The following is a 15,418-nucleotide window of genomic DNA, read 5'->3' as shown; positions in this document are numbered from 1 at the left end:
CTAGAGAAAGCCCTTGCACAGAAACAAAGACCCAACACAGCCAAAAATAAAAATAAATAAATAAATTTTAAAAAAACCCACAGTAACACAACATTGTAAGTCAACTATCTTGAAAAAGATTAATTTTTTTTAAATAGTTAAAAACAAAAACCCCAAACAAAAAACAACCCAGTAACATCGCTACTCATTGGTCAGTTTTTCCTTCACCCCCATGCCTGCAACTCTGCACGACGTCGGTGATAAAACACTCCACCCCCCCATCAGAGGGACCCCAACCCCGTCCTTGGTCCACCCCTGCCTGTGAGCGCACAGAACAACCGCGCGCAGGAGGCGGTCAGGACGCACGGCCGAGCAGAGAGCTCTGCCCACACCACTGCACCAGCCCTGGGATCACTGGATCCCCCAGATCACGAGACTGAGGCCAGAAGGGCCGCCGAGAGCCCACCACCAACCGCAGTGGCCCCGTCAGGCCCCAGCGTGCCACACCTCGTCTTCACACCCTAAAGGCACAACGTGGGTTTCGCACCAGAGGAGAACCAGAGAACGTGAGCATTCACGACACCTGGGGACACACACAAAACGTCAGCGAGGGCTCAAGTCCCTCGACCCCGCAGCACCACGAGACCGAGTGACAAGTCTCCTGAGGCCACTGAACGTCCTCTGCTCTGAGCCACACATAAGACCAGTGCACTTGCTCATGTAAAGCCACCATTTTCTCTAGGAAACTAAGAAAAAGTCAAGTATGACCTGAGATACACTTAAGAGTCTTTGGGCATTTGGAAAAAAACCCATTTTTTATGGCGCTTCCCTATTAAGATAATGAGTGTCTTTCCACCAAGTGAATAAAAGCCAGATGCAGAGCAGTGGCCCGCAGGGCCTGGAGCACCCCGGCCCAGGGCAGGGACTCAGCGCTGCCCCCAGCACGACCTCCACTGCCCCGGTGCGCCCCCCAACGCACCGCACCTCCAGAGACCCGCTTCCCCCACCGGCTTCGCATCCGCTTGCCCCTGAGATTGCCCCGGCGCCTCGGGCACTGAGGGGCTTTCTGTACCGCATGTGCCGCCTGCAGGGGACAAGGTCCTCTCTGCGGCCAATGACACGCTTGCCAGACCCCTGGACGGTCATTTTCAACCGAAAGGAGAAATCGCCCCACGGCACTGCAAGACGCCATGAGGAGTACGGAAGGACCACCAGCAGGCGCCCTGCGGTGTACACAAACCGCACGGCCAAGACAGCCCCGCGGGGGGGGCAGCAGAGCCAGTCCCCAAACGCCGCCGCGGCAGAGGCCGACTGTCCTCCTCCGACAAACACGCCTTCCCGGCGCTTCCCGGAACGGCGCCCGCGCCGTCTCGTCGCCCCTCCTCACCTGCCGTCACGGTGTCCACGTCCCTGGCTGCCAGCTCCTCCATCTCCGACCTCTTTCTCAGCTCAAACCTCCGGGACAAGCCTTCTCGGGGTTTCCACAGCTCCTGGATCAGGAGGGGCTTCTCGTTGTCGCCGAACACCCGGAAGCCCTCGGCCTGCCACTGCCGCCCGGAGTCGCCGGCCTGGCCCACCACGTCGCACAGCACGTACTGGCCGGCGCGCTCGGGGCTCAGGGCGTAGCGCTCCAGGGCCTCCTTCACCAGCTCCCGGGCACTGGACGTGCCGGTGGCCAGGACGCTCTTGTAGTGGGTGCCCGTGCACACGCTGTCCCCGAACACCTTCAGGACCCCAGGGGCCGAGAGCTGGGTGGAGAGCTCGGCCGGGTCGTCGCCGGTGCCCAGGCTGGAGCAGGTGGCGTCCAGGTCACGGTACTTGTAGCTCAGCGTCCGGGACAGCACGCTGGACAGCAGCTGGCCCTGCCGCTTCAGCTTGCTCTTGGCGGGTGGGGACATGATGAAGTGGGTCCCATAGAACATGGTGGGCCCGTCTTCACGGACGAGCACCGAGGGCTCTGGCCAACGGCAGGGAAGAGGCCGCGTCCTGGGAGAAAACGAAAGGCGGGTTACCATCGACCAGCAGGGCAGCGGGAGCCCACGAGGCTCAGGGGAACATCAACAGCCTGGACCGGCCGTCTAGGGCCCAGCGCCCCAGCAGAAGCCGCGGACGCAGCACCTCGGCCGGGTGTAACAGTGAGGATACAGCCGAAGCCGGCGGGACCGCGGGGGACAAAGCAGGTTTGAAGGGGCTGAAACGCCCTTCAAGGAAAGCCATTACTAGGAAGCACAGTGAGGTCACCCAAAGGCAAGACACGAGAAGCCTGGGCACCACGCACTCCGCGCAGCAAGCTGCCAAGAAACAGGGCCGGCCAGGGTGGGGCTGGGTGGTGCTCGCAGGGCAGAGTCCCGGCGGAGTTGCCCGGCCTCATCTGAGTCCGCCCCCACCTATCCCATCGCACCCAGAGAAAAGTTATCAACAACTCAGAGCGCACAAAGCCCCGTCTTCCTAAACTCCACCTCCCCCGCACCACAGCCTATGCTACAGAAAATTCATCACAAACAGCAGTGGAACTAGGCAATCAGGCCAAGTCGCAGCCACACGAGCAGGGCAGTAAGCGACCAGGCATTCAAAACACAAACCCCCCAGGACGCTGCTCCCGGATGATTGGTCCTGGCTTGGAGGAGCCACTTCCCTGGGACGGCAGCACTAGAAGGGACACATGACCACAATGCCCACAAAAGGGCCCTTCCAGAAGCAGTGGAGGCACGGCTGGAATGCTTGTGCCCACCCACGGCGCCCAGCCTGGCTGTCGGGCGCTGGCCAGGCCAGAGAGGCAGCAGCCTTGCCGGGGAACTTAGAAAACGGCTCTGGGACAACAAGGTGTGTCATAAAGTCATGACTCTCGTGCACTCAGTGCCCCAAAGGCGCAGGGTTCCAGAGAGATAGTTCATCAGATCCCCCCCACCCAAAGCTCTGGGGGAGCAGGCGGGCAGAGCAAAAGGAAGATGTCCTGCTTCACAAAAACTAAGGCTTCACAACGAGCTGGTGGAGGCTGAACACCGCCCATCTCCCGACTCTGTGCCCCACTTCCAGGCAGACAGACCAATGAAGAAAGGTCCATTCTCTAGAAGGCTCTGGAAAGAGTGGCCCAGGACCTGGTGAGAGTAGCTCTGGGCACCTGCCATGGACGAACGTCAGCACTGAACTCCGCTATGGTCCCCTCTTCAGCTCTGACTCACTCGTGGTCACAGGCACTGGGAGAGGCTTTCGGGAAGGGGAGGGGACTGCCCAGGGCGGGAAAAATGTCTAGGGAGCCCCCCAAAGAAAAGGACCGACCCGACCCCGAGGGACCCAACAGGGCAAGTGGCCCAGCCTCGACACGGACACTGAACTGGGTGCCTCCCGGCTGGCCCCTGGGCCTCGGTCACATCTGCGACGTCATCACTCCCACCAGGGCTGTCGGAACGAGCGGCGGACCCGCCCTTCAGTTCCTCTGGAACCAGCCACCAGACATCCTCGGCGAACCCTGCACTCTTCAAAATGCTCTGACAACTTCACGCACCAAAGACTCGGTTCCAAACACTAAGGTCTGCCCCACGGTGGGGGGAGGGTGGGCGGCACTCCTCCTGTGCCTGCAGCCGGCAGCTCACAGTTTACCACGCAGAGCTTTTTACTGTGGACCAGCCTTCGGAAGCCTGAGCCTGATGAGAGCAGCCAAGTGTCCTAAGCAGAGGAGCATACGAGGGCCTCCGGGCTCGGGGAGTCAAGCTACAAAGGAGTATCCAGCCGGAGGCCGTTTCCCCTCCCCCGAGGAAGGTGCACACGCCTCCCCGTCAGACGCCGCGGAGCCCAGAGCTGCTTGTGCCTCCCCCCCTTGGACCCGTCCAAGGCCCCGGCCGAACTCACAACAGAAGCGTTTCCAGTAGTCCTCACGTGACAAGCACACGGCTTGGGTTCGCACACCGCATCGGCAGCTTCAAACCACGGTGCCGTCTGAAAGTCACACAACCCGCCTCAGAAATTTCCCGCACGTGCCTCTGGCCACCACCCATTCTCGGCGGACCTGACCCCTCCACGGACACCTGGCTCACGTCAGGCACAGCCCCGGCGGCCCGTCCCGAGCCAAACCCACAGGGGCCCCCAGGGCAGCCCCTGCCACCAGGCAGCGTCCGGCTGGGAAACCTCTGCCTTTGGAGATAATGCCGAGTGTAAATTTAAATACAATGCGGAAAACGGCGGAAACAGTAGAAAACCAGGTCTCAGCGGAAGCCCAACACCCAGAAAAGTCACGAAGTAAACACGGGGATTTAAAAGGCCCTCAGATACCACGGAGAAGTAAAATGCTGTTTTGCACCCAGGGGTGAACCTTACAGGTTCTGTAAGGTCTGAAGCTTATTCAATTCTGCTTTAATTAACAAAGAAATAGAAAATTACAAATACACAGCTGCTAGGTCCCCTCCCAGGGCCTTGGAAGAGAGCCCACTCCCTCCTTTTCTAGGGCAAAGTTAGCGGCATCACGAAAAGGGGGTAGAAAATGTAGGACAGACTGTCACTCACTCCCTTCCAGTAACTGCTTCATAAGCCCAAAGAAGTCCCAGTAAACACAGACCCTGATCTACTTGATCAGTTTTATCAGGAGGCTCTCTTCTCACGGTCACTCCCTCTGTGGCCATCTTCAGAGAGTAACCACAGAGCGTGGCCACTTGCTCACGTGTGCCCTTCCTCCACAATCACAAAATGCAGAGTACGGCCTCTCCGTCAAAATGGGCCAGATGCGTTTGTGCAAAGGGCAAGAGGAGGGCAGGAGTTTCCTACAGAGCGGAGCACACCCGGGGTCACCAGATCTGTTTTTTCGGAAGCATGACCTGCCTTTTCCTTTTCTGCTCAGTTCTCTCCTCTTTCACACAAATACTCGGAGAAACAGGGGCCCAAGGCTGTAGGTCGCTTGCTGTTGCTTCTCCTGGAGAATGTTTTTCTCGTGTTCTCAAGGAAGAGTCCGATTTCTGATGAAAACAAGCTCAAGTCACAGCAGCGAGTGAGGTCAGTGTGGGGCTGACCAAATGGGTGGAGGGACATGGCCATTCCAACACAGCAATCTGGGATCCATTAGAATTTCCACCAGGGCAGGAAGGGAAGAGGGTAGATTCACAGGCTCTGCTTTATCCCCACCGGCCATAAATCCTATCTTGACAACTCCAGTCAGAGCAACGCTTTTAAATACAAAAATAATTTAATCAGACTTAAATCTGACATGCTAGCCTCTTGAGAGAGGACAGACTCTTTCTGCCAGCGGGAATAAGGGCTGGCTCCTCTCTGGAATGAAGGAGAGGTGGCCCCTGCTAACGGGAGACACCTGTAACTAACCAGAGACACCTGTAATCACTGGTGGGCGGGGACTCGGAAAATTCTTTTCAGCAATTCAGATTAATCAAACACTTGACCAGGTGCTGGGAGCCCGAGTGTCTGGGTCTGCAGCCCCTCCCGAGCCCCAGCGACTGGGTCCCTAATGGGAAAGAATCCAGTTTCTTCTGCAGGGGTCCCCAGGAGCCTCAGCTCTGCGTGTTTCCTTAGATGCACTATTTGTCGAGCGGCTGGAAGTGGTACAGAAATAGCTGGGAGACAATGCTTTCAGCTGGCACACGAGTGGGGAACGCGCTGCTGTGTGAACAGGAAAACCGGGACAGGCTGTGGACCGGGGGATGTCCCCCCAACCCTGGAGGGAACGTACGGACTCCGGCGCCTTGTGCCCACCTGCAGACCTCTCTCCAAGGGGGCCAGAGAGACTGAGGCCCGGGGGACCCCGCCGTTGAGGTGCCAGGCTCCAGGGGTCGCAGGGGGGGTGGCCGCAGCTGACCCCCTGGAACCCGCAGGCTGGGCCGCCCTCGCCCATGTAGCCAGCCTGTGGGACCCGCCCCCCGAGGCCGCACCCGGGTCCCCCCTCCAGGAGAGCCGCCTGTTTCCATGGCAGCCGGACAAGCGGAGACTGGGTGGCCAGAGAAATGCCCCGTGCGGGCCCAGCTGCCCCAGCGCGCGCCCGCGGCCTCCCCGCCCGGCTAGCCTCTGCGCCCCGGAGCCCCGTACGCCACGGAGCGACCCCCGCCTCCGCCGCCACTCCTCTCGCACCCCGCACTCACCTCCAACACAGCCCACCGCCGCCGCCGCCGCCGCCGCCGCCGCGTTCCCGAGCGGCTCCCACACCCGCCGTCAGCTGGAGCCCGTGCTCCGGACCGGCGCACGGCGCGGCGCCTCCTGCCGGCAGCCCAAAAGACCAGGCGTGCCCTCGGGAGGGCGGGACCTACGTGGGCGGTGCCTCGTGCTGGGCGGAGCCGGCGGCTGGAAGAGGAGAGCGCGGGCTCCTCCTGCGGCCACCCAGTAGATGGAGCGGGGCCTTGGGGGGGGGGCGGGGCCTCCGAGGGACGAGCTACAGGCCCAATGGACGTGGATGAGACCTCGAGGGGGCGGGGCCTCCGGGGTGGGCGGGGCGATAAGAAAAGGGCTGGGCCCTGGCTCCTCCTGCGGCCACCCAACGGATGTACACAAGGCCTGGAAGGGGCGGGGCCTAGAGGGGGCGGAGCTGATGAGGGGTAGGGCTGAGCGCCTGCACCACCGGCCAACCAATTAATGGGTGTGAGCGTGGCCTTGAAGGCAGGGAAGGGCGGGGTTGGCTGCGGAGAGGCGGGGCTGTGCGGCGCACCCCTAAGCTTCAGCTCAAGGGGCGGGGCCTATGCAGTGGGCGGGGCCAGTGCTAAGCTCCGGGGCCACGTGCCAGCCTCAGGCTGGGGGCGGGGACTGGCAAATTGTTTTGTCGCCACCTTCTAGTCCCTAGGCGGACAAGGCCAAGGAAAAGAGGAAGCAGGGTAAGGCAATCGCTGATGAGAAGGGGGCGGTACAGAGCTGTGACATATATGAACATCCAAAACACAGAAAGAGGACAAGGGTGGCAGGTTCCATCTCCCTTACAATCTGTCCCCCACCCAGCAGCCAGCGTTTTAAATGACAAATCAGATCATGGCACTCTTCTGCTTAAAACGATGCAAAACGGGGCCAGGTCAGCTCCGGGGCTCTGGCCCAACGGCCCTCCTCGGGTAACTTGTTTTAAAAGAAGTTTGTGTCCTTAGAGCTCACTTTGGCACCGGTCGTCGGGCTGGGGTTTCGCCTTGGAGAAAGGCTTCTCACAGACAGCTCCCTTTGTCTGCTCATGGTCTAGACCTGGGGGATTCACGTGGCCTCGGATAAAAAGATGAATTCTTGAATTCTGACCCTGAGAGTGAATCTTTTTTTTGACAGCGATTGGGGTATAAAGTTATATGGTAATGACGCCAAATGTGCGAAGGGGAAAGTGGGGAGGAGGGAACAGACATTTATTGACCACCTACTGTATGCCAGACTCTATGCCAGGGGCTTTACATTGGTCATCTCATCTAAAGCTCACATCAACTCTTGTGAAGCAGATGTTGTTACACCCAGAGAGGTCAAACAGCTAGAGGTAGAGCCAAGAATTGAGCCTTGGACTGTGTGATTTAAAAATATCCTTTCAGGACTTCCCATAAACATGTACAACCTACCCCACTCTGACCCCAAACAGGCAAATATCAGAGCTGGAAGGAGAGCCTCGGTTTAAACCTGTGTTTTCCTCCTAAGGCATTCCTCACCATGATCCCGTCCCAAAGCCCACCCCTCCCAGCATCCCTCTTCAGCATGGGTTGGCAAACTCCCACCTGTGGGCCAAATCTGAGCTGCTGTTTCTGTAAATAAAGTTTTATTGGAACACAGCCACACCCTTTTGTTTGCGTATTGTCTAAACTGCTTTCATGCAACAGAGACTTTACAGCCCCCAAAGCCTAAAATATTTACTATCTGGCCCTTTACAGAAAAATTCACGGGCCCCTGCTCTTCAGGATCTAGTGATGCCAACTATTTGCTTTTACTATGCTGTTTCACACGTCTCTATCTTTGCTCAGGCCACCCCCTCTGCCTTTTCCAAGGCTGCCATAACAAAATAACACAGACTGGGGGCTTAAACGGTGGAAATTTATTTTCTCACGGTTCTGGAGGCTAGAAGTCCGAGATCAAGATGCCAGCAGGGTTGATTTCTTCTGAGGCCTCTCTCCTTGGCTTGTAGACGGTCAGCTTCTCCCTGCGTCCTCACACAGCCTTTCCTATGTGTGTGACTGTGTCCTAATCTCCTCTTATAAGGACACCAGTCAGACTGGATTAGGGCCCACCCTAATGACCTCATTTTAACTTAATCACTTCTTTAAAGGCCCCATCTCCAAATACAGTCACATTCGGAGGTGCTGGGGGTTAGAGCTTCAACATACGGACTTTTAAGGAAACACAGTTCAGCCCCTAACACCAATCTTCATCACCTGGCTAATTTCTACTCATCCTTTAAGACTCAGATTAGGTGTTACTTATGTAGTTGCTCCCCTCCAAAGTGGCCCACAGTGATTCACACCTTCTAGTTTTCACACCCGGGTGTAGTCCCCTCCCAGGTTGAACAGGGCTAACCTGTGTAAACAGTAAGACGTTGTCAAAATGACAGTGTCATTATAAATTATAAAAGACTTGTCTGGGCTTCCCTGATGGCGCAATGGTTAAGAATCCGCCTGCCAAGGCAGGGGACACGGGTTCGATCCCGTGTTCGAAGATCCCACATGCCGCGGAGCCACTAAGCCCGTGCACCACAACTACTGAGCCTGCGCTCTAGAGCCCGCGAGCCACAACTACTGAGCCCACGTGCCACAACTACTGAAGCCCGCGCACCTAGAGCCCGTGCTCCACAACAAGAGAAGCCACCGCAGTGAGAAGCCCCCGCACCGCAACGAAGAGTAGCCTCCGCTTGCTGTGACTAGAGAAAGCCCGCGCACATCAACGAAGACCCAACGCAGCCAAAAATAAAAATTAATTAATTAATTAATTGATAAATTAAAAAAAAAAAAAAAGACTTGGTTTCTGCCCTTGCTCTCTCTTGGACCATTCCCTCTAGAGGGAGCCAGCCGTCATGTTGGGAGGACACTCAAGCAGCCCTAGAGAAGTCCACGTGGTGAGAAAACCAATGCCTCCCGCAAACAGACATCACCAACTTGCCGTCGGCGTGAGCCATCCTGGATGCAGGTCCCCCAGCCCCAGCAAAACCTTCAGAGGGCTGCAACCCTGACCAGCATCCTGACTGCATCTAATGAGGGACCCTCAGCCAGGACCACCCAGCAAAGCTGCTTCCACATTCCCAACCCTCAGAAACTATGTGAGATGATAAATGTTTATTACTGATTTGCACCACTAAGTTTTGGGGCAATTTGTTATGCAGCAATAGACAAACGAACACCCCTTATCCAGAAAGGCCTCCCTGACCCCCAGACTTGGCTACATGCCCCTCCTCTGTGCTCCCACAGACTTTTATTTTTTACCTTTTTATTAACCAAGTCCACACTATATCGAACCATGTTCCTTAAATGCAGATCAGATGTTGCTCTTCCTTGGGCTGTAGTCCTCTAATCGCTACCCTTACTCCAGCTGGCCCCTGCGGACCACTCCACCTGCTCTCTCCCTCCACCACGGAGCCCCAGCACGACAAACTTCTGTTTTCGAACACTCTAAGCTCGTTCCCTCCTCTGAAACCTTTCCCCTTGCTGTGTCCTCTTCCCCAAATGCTTGTCCCGTTGTGTTGGCATGGTGCCATTTTCCTCTCATGAAAACCCATCTCCGCTATCGTCTCCTGACCATTCTCATGGTGGTCACCCCTGTGGCCATTCTCTGTCTCATAACCTGTCTCGTTTAATTCACAGGCCTTTATCACTATTTGTCTGTGTATTTAACACAGGCTAGGATTTGAGTTCTGTAAAGGCAGGCGCCTCATCTGTCTACTACTACACTTGGCACCAAATAGGGGCTCCATAAATATTTGTTATAAGAATAAACAAAGGAATGAATAGATTTCCACCCATCTCAACCTCTCACCGCCTCCCTCAACTGGAAGCTTCTCAAGGGCAAGTACTGAATTTTATTCATCTTTGTATTCATGCACCTGCCCCACTGGCAGGTGAGCAAAACAAGTTTTTGAACTGTGGGGTTAAATATCTTTGGAAATCCATGGGACAAAAATGGAGTGTTGAGCCGCCCTCTGTGGCCACCAGAGGGCGGCAGAGTCCTGGGACTCAATCTAGGAAAAAACCAAAGGAGCCCAAAGGAAAAGCATCTGGTTAAGGTCAAAGGGCAGGTTCCCACGGGATGGCCGGTCCAGGGGCAGAGAGACTGGGCTCTCGGAGGCCAGGAGAGAGGAAGGGAAGGAGGCAGCAGGCACAGGGAGGACGTTAGATCCCAGCCTTTCTTTCAGAGACTGTTACATCCCCATCCCTAGAAGGGGCTGGAAACAAGTGGTTTAACGCTCAGGTTTCATTCTCAGTGATGTCGGCACCACTACCCATAATAGCAGTGCTTCGGGCCTGGTCATTCCCCATAGGCTCATCAGCCAAAAGCTCTGCAAGTGTTATTTTTCGTCCCACATCCTCTGCTGAACAACTTCCAGTTGACAGTGAGTACCTCCCGGCACTGGTAACGTATGGGATGCCAGGACTTCAGAGTTGTATTGTTACCCACCCGGGTCCTTGGGCTCTTTCATCAACAGAAATTGATAAGAGGCCAGACGAGGAGTTCAGGCCAGGCTGCAGCACAAGGGAGTGAAAGCAAGTAATGGTTGGGGGAGGGGCAGAGGAGCGGGCGAAGGGGCGGCTTAGGGGGGTCTGCCCACCCCCTTGGTGGTGCCGTGTGCAGGGATCATGCACAGGACCCTGCTTTTGCTCCAGGCACCTCAGAAGTGGCAGTTGGTTTGTGGCCTTTTTGTATCTCATTGTTCCTAATTTGCCCCATTTGCGCATGCCTGCAGTTATTTTTAGTCCCTTTTAGTTTCTTTGTATTCTGTTGCTTGAGGAGACCTTTGTCCAGGTGCCAGCCCTGCAGCAGAGGGTCCCAGCCTAGCTCAGGATGGGGTGCCAGAGCTACAGAGTAACGTGTAGGTTGCCAGGACCACACCATTAAAATAGATCACGTCAAGTTACTTTACCTTTTAATTCCAGGTCTGTTGTAAAGAACCTTGAGTCACATTTAATTAACTGTTAAAAATTTTAGGCTGGGTGGGATTTAAGAAATCATCTACCCCAGTGATTATGAAACTATTCAGTTCTAGTTTCTCGTGCTCTTGGGACTGGAGTATGTTGAAAAGTTATATTTCAAGCCATGTAGGAATCAGGATTAATTTCATTAGCCAAAAACATGACCATGTGATAAACACAAAATCACAAATAAGAGCAAATACGGCCTCAAGAAAACATATTGTTGAAGAACCAAATGTCAGACCCTTGGTTGGGTCTGACATTTCCATGAAAATTAATTTTTTTATTGTTTACTTGATTTGTTACCTGGAAGCATGTTTTAGAAGGTACCATTTGGCTTATGATGTATGTTTGCAAAAAATAATTAAGATGGAGAAAATACTACATATTAACTTCTATTTTTAACTGAGAATTGAGAACAAGTGGCCATTTTTCAAATTTGGGGTGAAAGAGCTTGGTCCAGCTGGAGATCTTTTTCTAGTACTCAAGGAAAGAAATGTGTGAGAGCCCCTAATTTAATCCACCGTCTGCACTGACGTGGAACAGGAGCCAAGAGAGGCTAAGGGACTTGTCCAAGATCACAAAATTTCATTAACAACAGATTACTCCTCCCTTGTAATATCACATTCAAAAACGTGGGCAAGCAGGATAGTAGGAAATATTCACAGTGATTATTTCTGGGCGATGGAGCTTGTGGCTGATTGCAATTTCCAAAGATAGCCACGTCAACACACCCACAGCAGTACATACCCCATCCCACACAGTCTTCTTACTCAGGACTCTCCTGAACCAGGTGGTGGGCAGGAGGTCTGCCTTCCCTCCCCTCGGTCTTGGCAGGATCTTTTTGGCTGTGTCCAACAACAGGACATGGCAGCATGGACGATGCAAACTTCCAAAGCAAGGTCATAAAAGACATTATGTCTCCCGCCTGCCTCGTTCTTGGGACCCAGCCACAACGTTGTAAGGAAGCCCAGGCCACGTGAGGAAGACGCTTGTGGGTGTGTATTAAGTATGTCTTTTCTTCTGATGTTTTGACATCTGGGGCCTTTTGGACCATGGGGAGACTGCCCCTTGCAGAACGGAGATGGTAAACCATCCCTAGAGCTAGTAAGCAATTCACCTGTGAGCACACCTTTCATATGCAAATCAACCCACCTGGAGACCACACCTCCCCACCTTCTCTATTGGACTTTTATTCCCTAGGCTAGTATGCCCTGTCCTCATCACCCCAGTAAAAGTACCACATGACTAGGGACAGCCCCTATGCCCCAGAGCCCACTGAAATGATTCAAACTAGCCAATACCAAGACTACTTATACTGCCTCTCCCATTCCTTCCCAGGAAAACCACAATAAAGGCTCTGGCCCACATTTTCCCCCCTCCCTCTGCCTCCTGACCCACCCTGGTGCTTCCCTGTGTGGCCCTGCCTGGTATCACAGGCCCCCTTCTCTTGGGAATCTGTGAGTAACAAACTATCTTTTCAGTGGCAGTCATCTCCTGATCTTTTGGCCTCACCATACCTGAATAATAGTAAAATCTACGTTTTAAAGCAGGGTGTTTGGCCAACCTCCCCAGTGAGGGCTATAGTTGGCTCCCGGCATCAACCACCACGTGAGCGGATACACCTTCAGATGACTCTCCGCTCCAGCTGAAGCCCAGATTCTGAATTCCTGACTGACAGAAGCCATGAGAGACATTGATGATTATTTGTTCTTTTAAGACTGTATTTTAGGATAATTTGTTATACAGCAATAGACAGCTAATACAGGGTTTTTACTTTATACTTTTCTAAATATTCCAAGTTTTCTACATGAACAGTGGCTGCTTTTATAAAAAGATTCGACCAATGTTACTTTTAAGAAGACAACTGGGCAAGCGTGAGGCATCTTGAATTTTTATTTATTTAAGTTCTTTCTAGTCCACTGGAGACAATCACATTCACCAGCAGGATTATTCTTCTTAATACAAATGTTTATCAAATATCTTGTTAATACGAAAACGGCAATCTCACAACCACAGAAAGGGTCCAATACCAGCAGGACAGTTTTTAAAAGTCATGCCACAAATGCCAATCTCAACACTGTAGACACGATAGGTATATAAAAGTCAGTAGGAAAGACAATCAGAGCTCCTGTTTCCCCCTCAGGAAAGGCCTTCACAAGCAGCAGGATCTACACCTGCACAGAAGTAGGCAGATTCCTCTTGAAACCTGGTAGCAACGAGGCCCCAGAAGGACATTAAGAGGATGCCGTCACCTGCTGCCCCAGAGCTCAGCCCTCGGGAGCAGAACAGCCCAGCACCATGGGAGGAAGAAGATGCAATACCCAAGGACCACGACCTGGATCCCAGGCCCTGCCCCGCTGGACCGCCCTGGGCAAATTACTTAACCTCTCTGAGCAGTCTCAGTCTCCCCGTGTAATATGCAAACAGTAATTTCATCTTGCCAGGTTTTACGGGGAGAAATATACGAGAACACGGATGAGAATGAGCACATGTTGGTAACTGTGTGTATCTGACCTGTTAATTATGAAGAGGGGACGGAACACAGAAAAGCGTACATGGGGTGAAGGCTGCAGCCCGCTGGTAAACCAGCTTCCAAAAACGTCAAGCTCTGATGTGCAGCCTTTGCCGATTTCCACGGTGTAAATATTCCCACCCTGGCCAGTCTCACACTAGCCATGGTTTAAGGACTTTCCAAGTTCCTGAATACCTAACATTCGGTCTCCAGGGCACCGCACGCATGTAAAGCACACCGGTGCCCTCAATGACGTCTCACCTCCCACCAGCGGCTGACAGTGTCAAACAGGGTGGCGTCTGCATCCCGCAGCATCCCCTCCACAACCCGCACGCATCTCCCTCTGGTGCCACCAACCAGACCACCTGTAGGACAGACACACGCCCCCTCCCTCCTCCACACCTCACACCTCACGCCAGGGTTGACTTTTCCTAACCTCCCAGATAATCCAGCTCTCTGGCAGCACCCAGGCAGGAGGTTCCTGGATGCCCGGATTCCCTGGGGGACAGGGACAGTGGCCAATTGTAGGAAATGATCAGCCCAATGACAGCAGGAAGGTGGCGGCCAGGGCGGCCCGAGAGCAGGAAGCAAATTTCACCTATCGTCTTCGTGTGGCCTAAAGAAAACACGCTCAATATGAGGGAAAACTTCATGTCGAAAGATCCTCATCACAGAGCTATGTTTATCACCTGAATTAAAAGCATGATTAAAGAAATTGTGGTACACCCGCTCAATGTAGACTTTTAAAATAATGTTTATAAAGGGCTTGAAATAATAAGAAAAAATACTCAGAAAGTTAAAAAAAAAAAGGTAGGGTGTAAAGGTGTCTATAGCAAGAGAAGAAAACACCAAAGTTTAAAAGTACGCATTGAGTGGAGAGAACAGAAAGAAAAAGGTGAGGAGTGGTTGGTTACCTGAGGCGGACACTGCCAAATATTTTCTACCTGTCTAGCATTTTCTGAAATTTTTATAGTAAGCATATATTTTTTCCAAAGCTTTTATTGATACTTTAGTTTTAATGTATTTATTTTGTCTGCGTTGGGTCTTTGTTGCTGCGCGCGGGCTTTCTCTAGTTGCGGCGAGCAGGGGCTACTCTTCGTTGCAGGCTTCTTATTTCAGTGGCTTCGCTTTGTTGTGGAGCACGGGCTCTAGGCGCATGGGCTTCAGTAGTTGTGGCACGTGGGCTCAGTAGTTGTGGCTCACGGGCTTAGCTGCTCCGCAGCATGTGGGATCTTCCCGGACCAGGGATTAAACCTGTGTCCCCTGCATTGGCAGGCGGATTCTTAACCACTGCACCACCAGGGAAGTCCAGTAAGCATCTATTTTTATAATGAAAACATCTTTAAGGAAACAACCCCCTTCCAAGTCACTTGGATACGCACTCCCGCAAATGAGTCTCAGGGTCCCTCCTCAAGGCCACCCTGACATGTGAAGACCTTGTCTGTTTCACTGGGGTCCTGTCTCCTTCACCCTGGGGGCTGCAGACCCACTCAGGGCAGAGGCAAAGCTTGCTACAAACTTGAGTTGGGAAAACTAGCCCGAGAGCCTCCCGGGAGCGCTCCAAGGTATCTTCCGATGTGCAGAGACACCAAGAGTAAAGGCCAGGGCGGTCGGTGTCCCCGCAGACCCTGGTAGTGAACTTGCCTCTTCCGGCCCCAGATGTAAAGGGACCAAGACTCACAGGAGGCTCCCTCGCCAAGCCTTCCCAGCCTCAGAGAGGAGGAGGAGGCGGACACCAAGCCAGACCAAGCTCAAAGTCGCCCGTTCCTTCCAAACGTGTGTCTGAGCACCTACTAAGCGCTGGGCGCTCTGCTGGGCACTGGGCATTGCCAACAATCGACAGCCACGGGGCCTGCCCTCAACATCGAGA

At 53.8% G+C, this 15,418-nt stretch overlaps 1 protein-coding gene across 4 annotated transcripts in view; it reads right to left on the bottom strand.

Annotated features, from left to right (window-relative positions):
- Window positions 1–6,166, bottom strand: part of RADIL (Rap associating with DIL domain) — a 61,624-nt gene extending 55,458 nt beyond the window's left edge. For 3 of the 4 annotated variants that reach the window (XM_059898412.1, XM_059898414.1, XM_059898413.1), the window contains exons 1-2: window positions 3,829–3,924; window positions 1,367–1,965 (exon numbers count right to left, since the gene is read on the bottom strand). In XM_059898412.1, coding sequence (XP_059754395.1) covers window positions 1,367–1,901 — 535 coding nt within the window. In that variant the 5' untranslated portion in view covers window positions 1,902–1,965; window positions 3,829–3,924. Of the gene's footprint in view, window positions 1–1,366; window positions 1,966–3,828; window positions 3,925–6,056 lie in introns of those variants that run through there. The other variant, XM_059898415.1, reaches the window with a different exon arrangement.
- Between the last annotated feature and the right edge of the window lie 9,252 nt (window positions 6,167–15,418).

The sequence above is a fragment of the Balaenoptera ricei genome, chromosome 15 (assembly GCF_028023285.1).
Source record: "Balaenoptera ricei isolate mBalRic1 chromosome 15, mBalRic1.hap2, whole genome shotgun sequence".
Lineage (NCBI taxonomy): Eukaryota > Metazoa > Chordata > Mammalia > Artiodactyla > Balaenopteridae > Balaenoptera > Balaenoptera ricei.
Note: the sequence above shows the minus strand (reverse complement) of the source record. Positions and strands in the feature narration are given on the sequence as shown.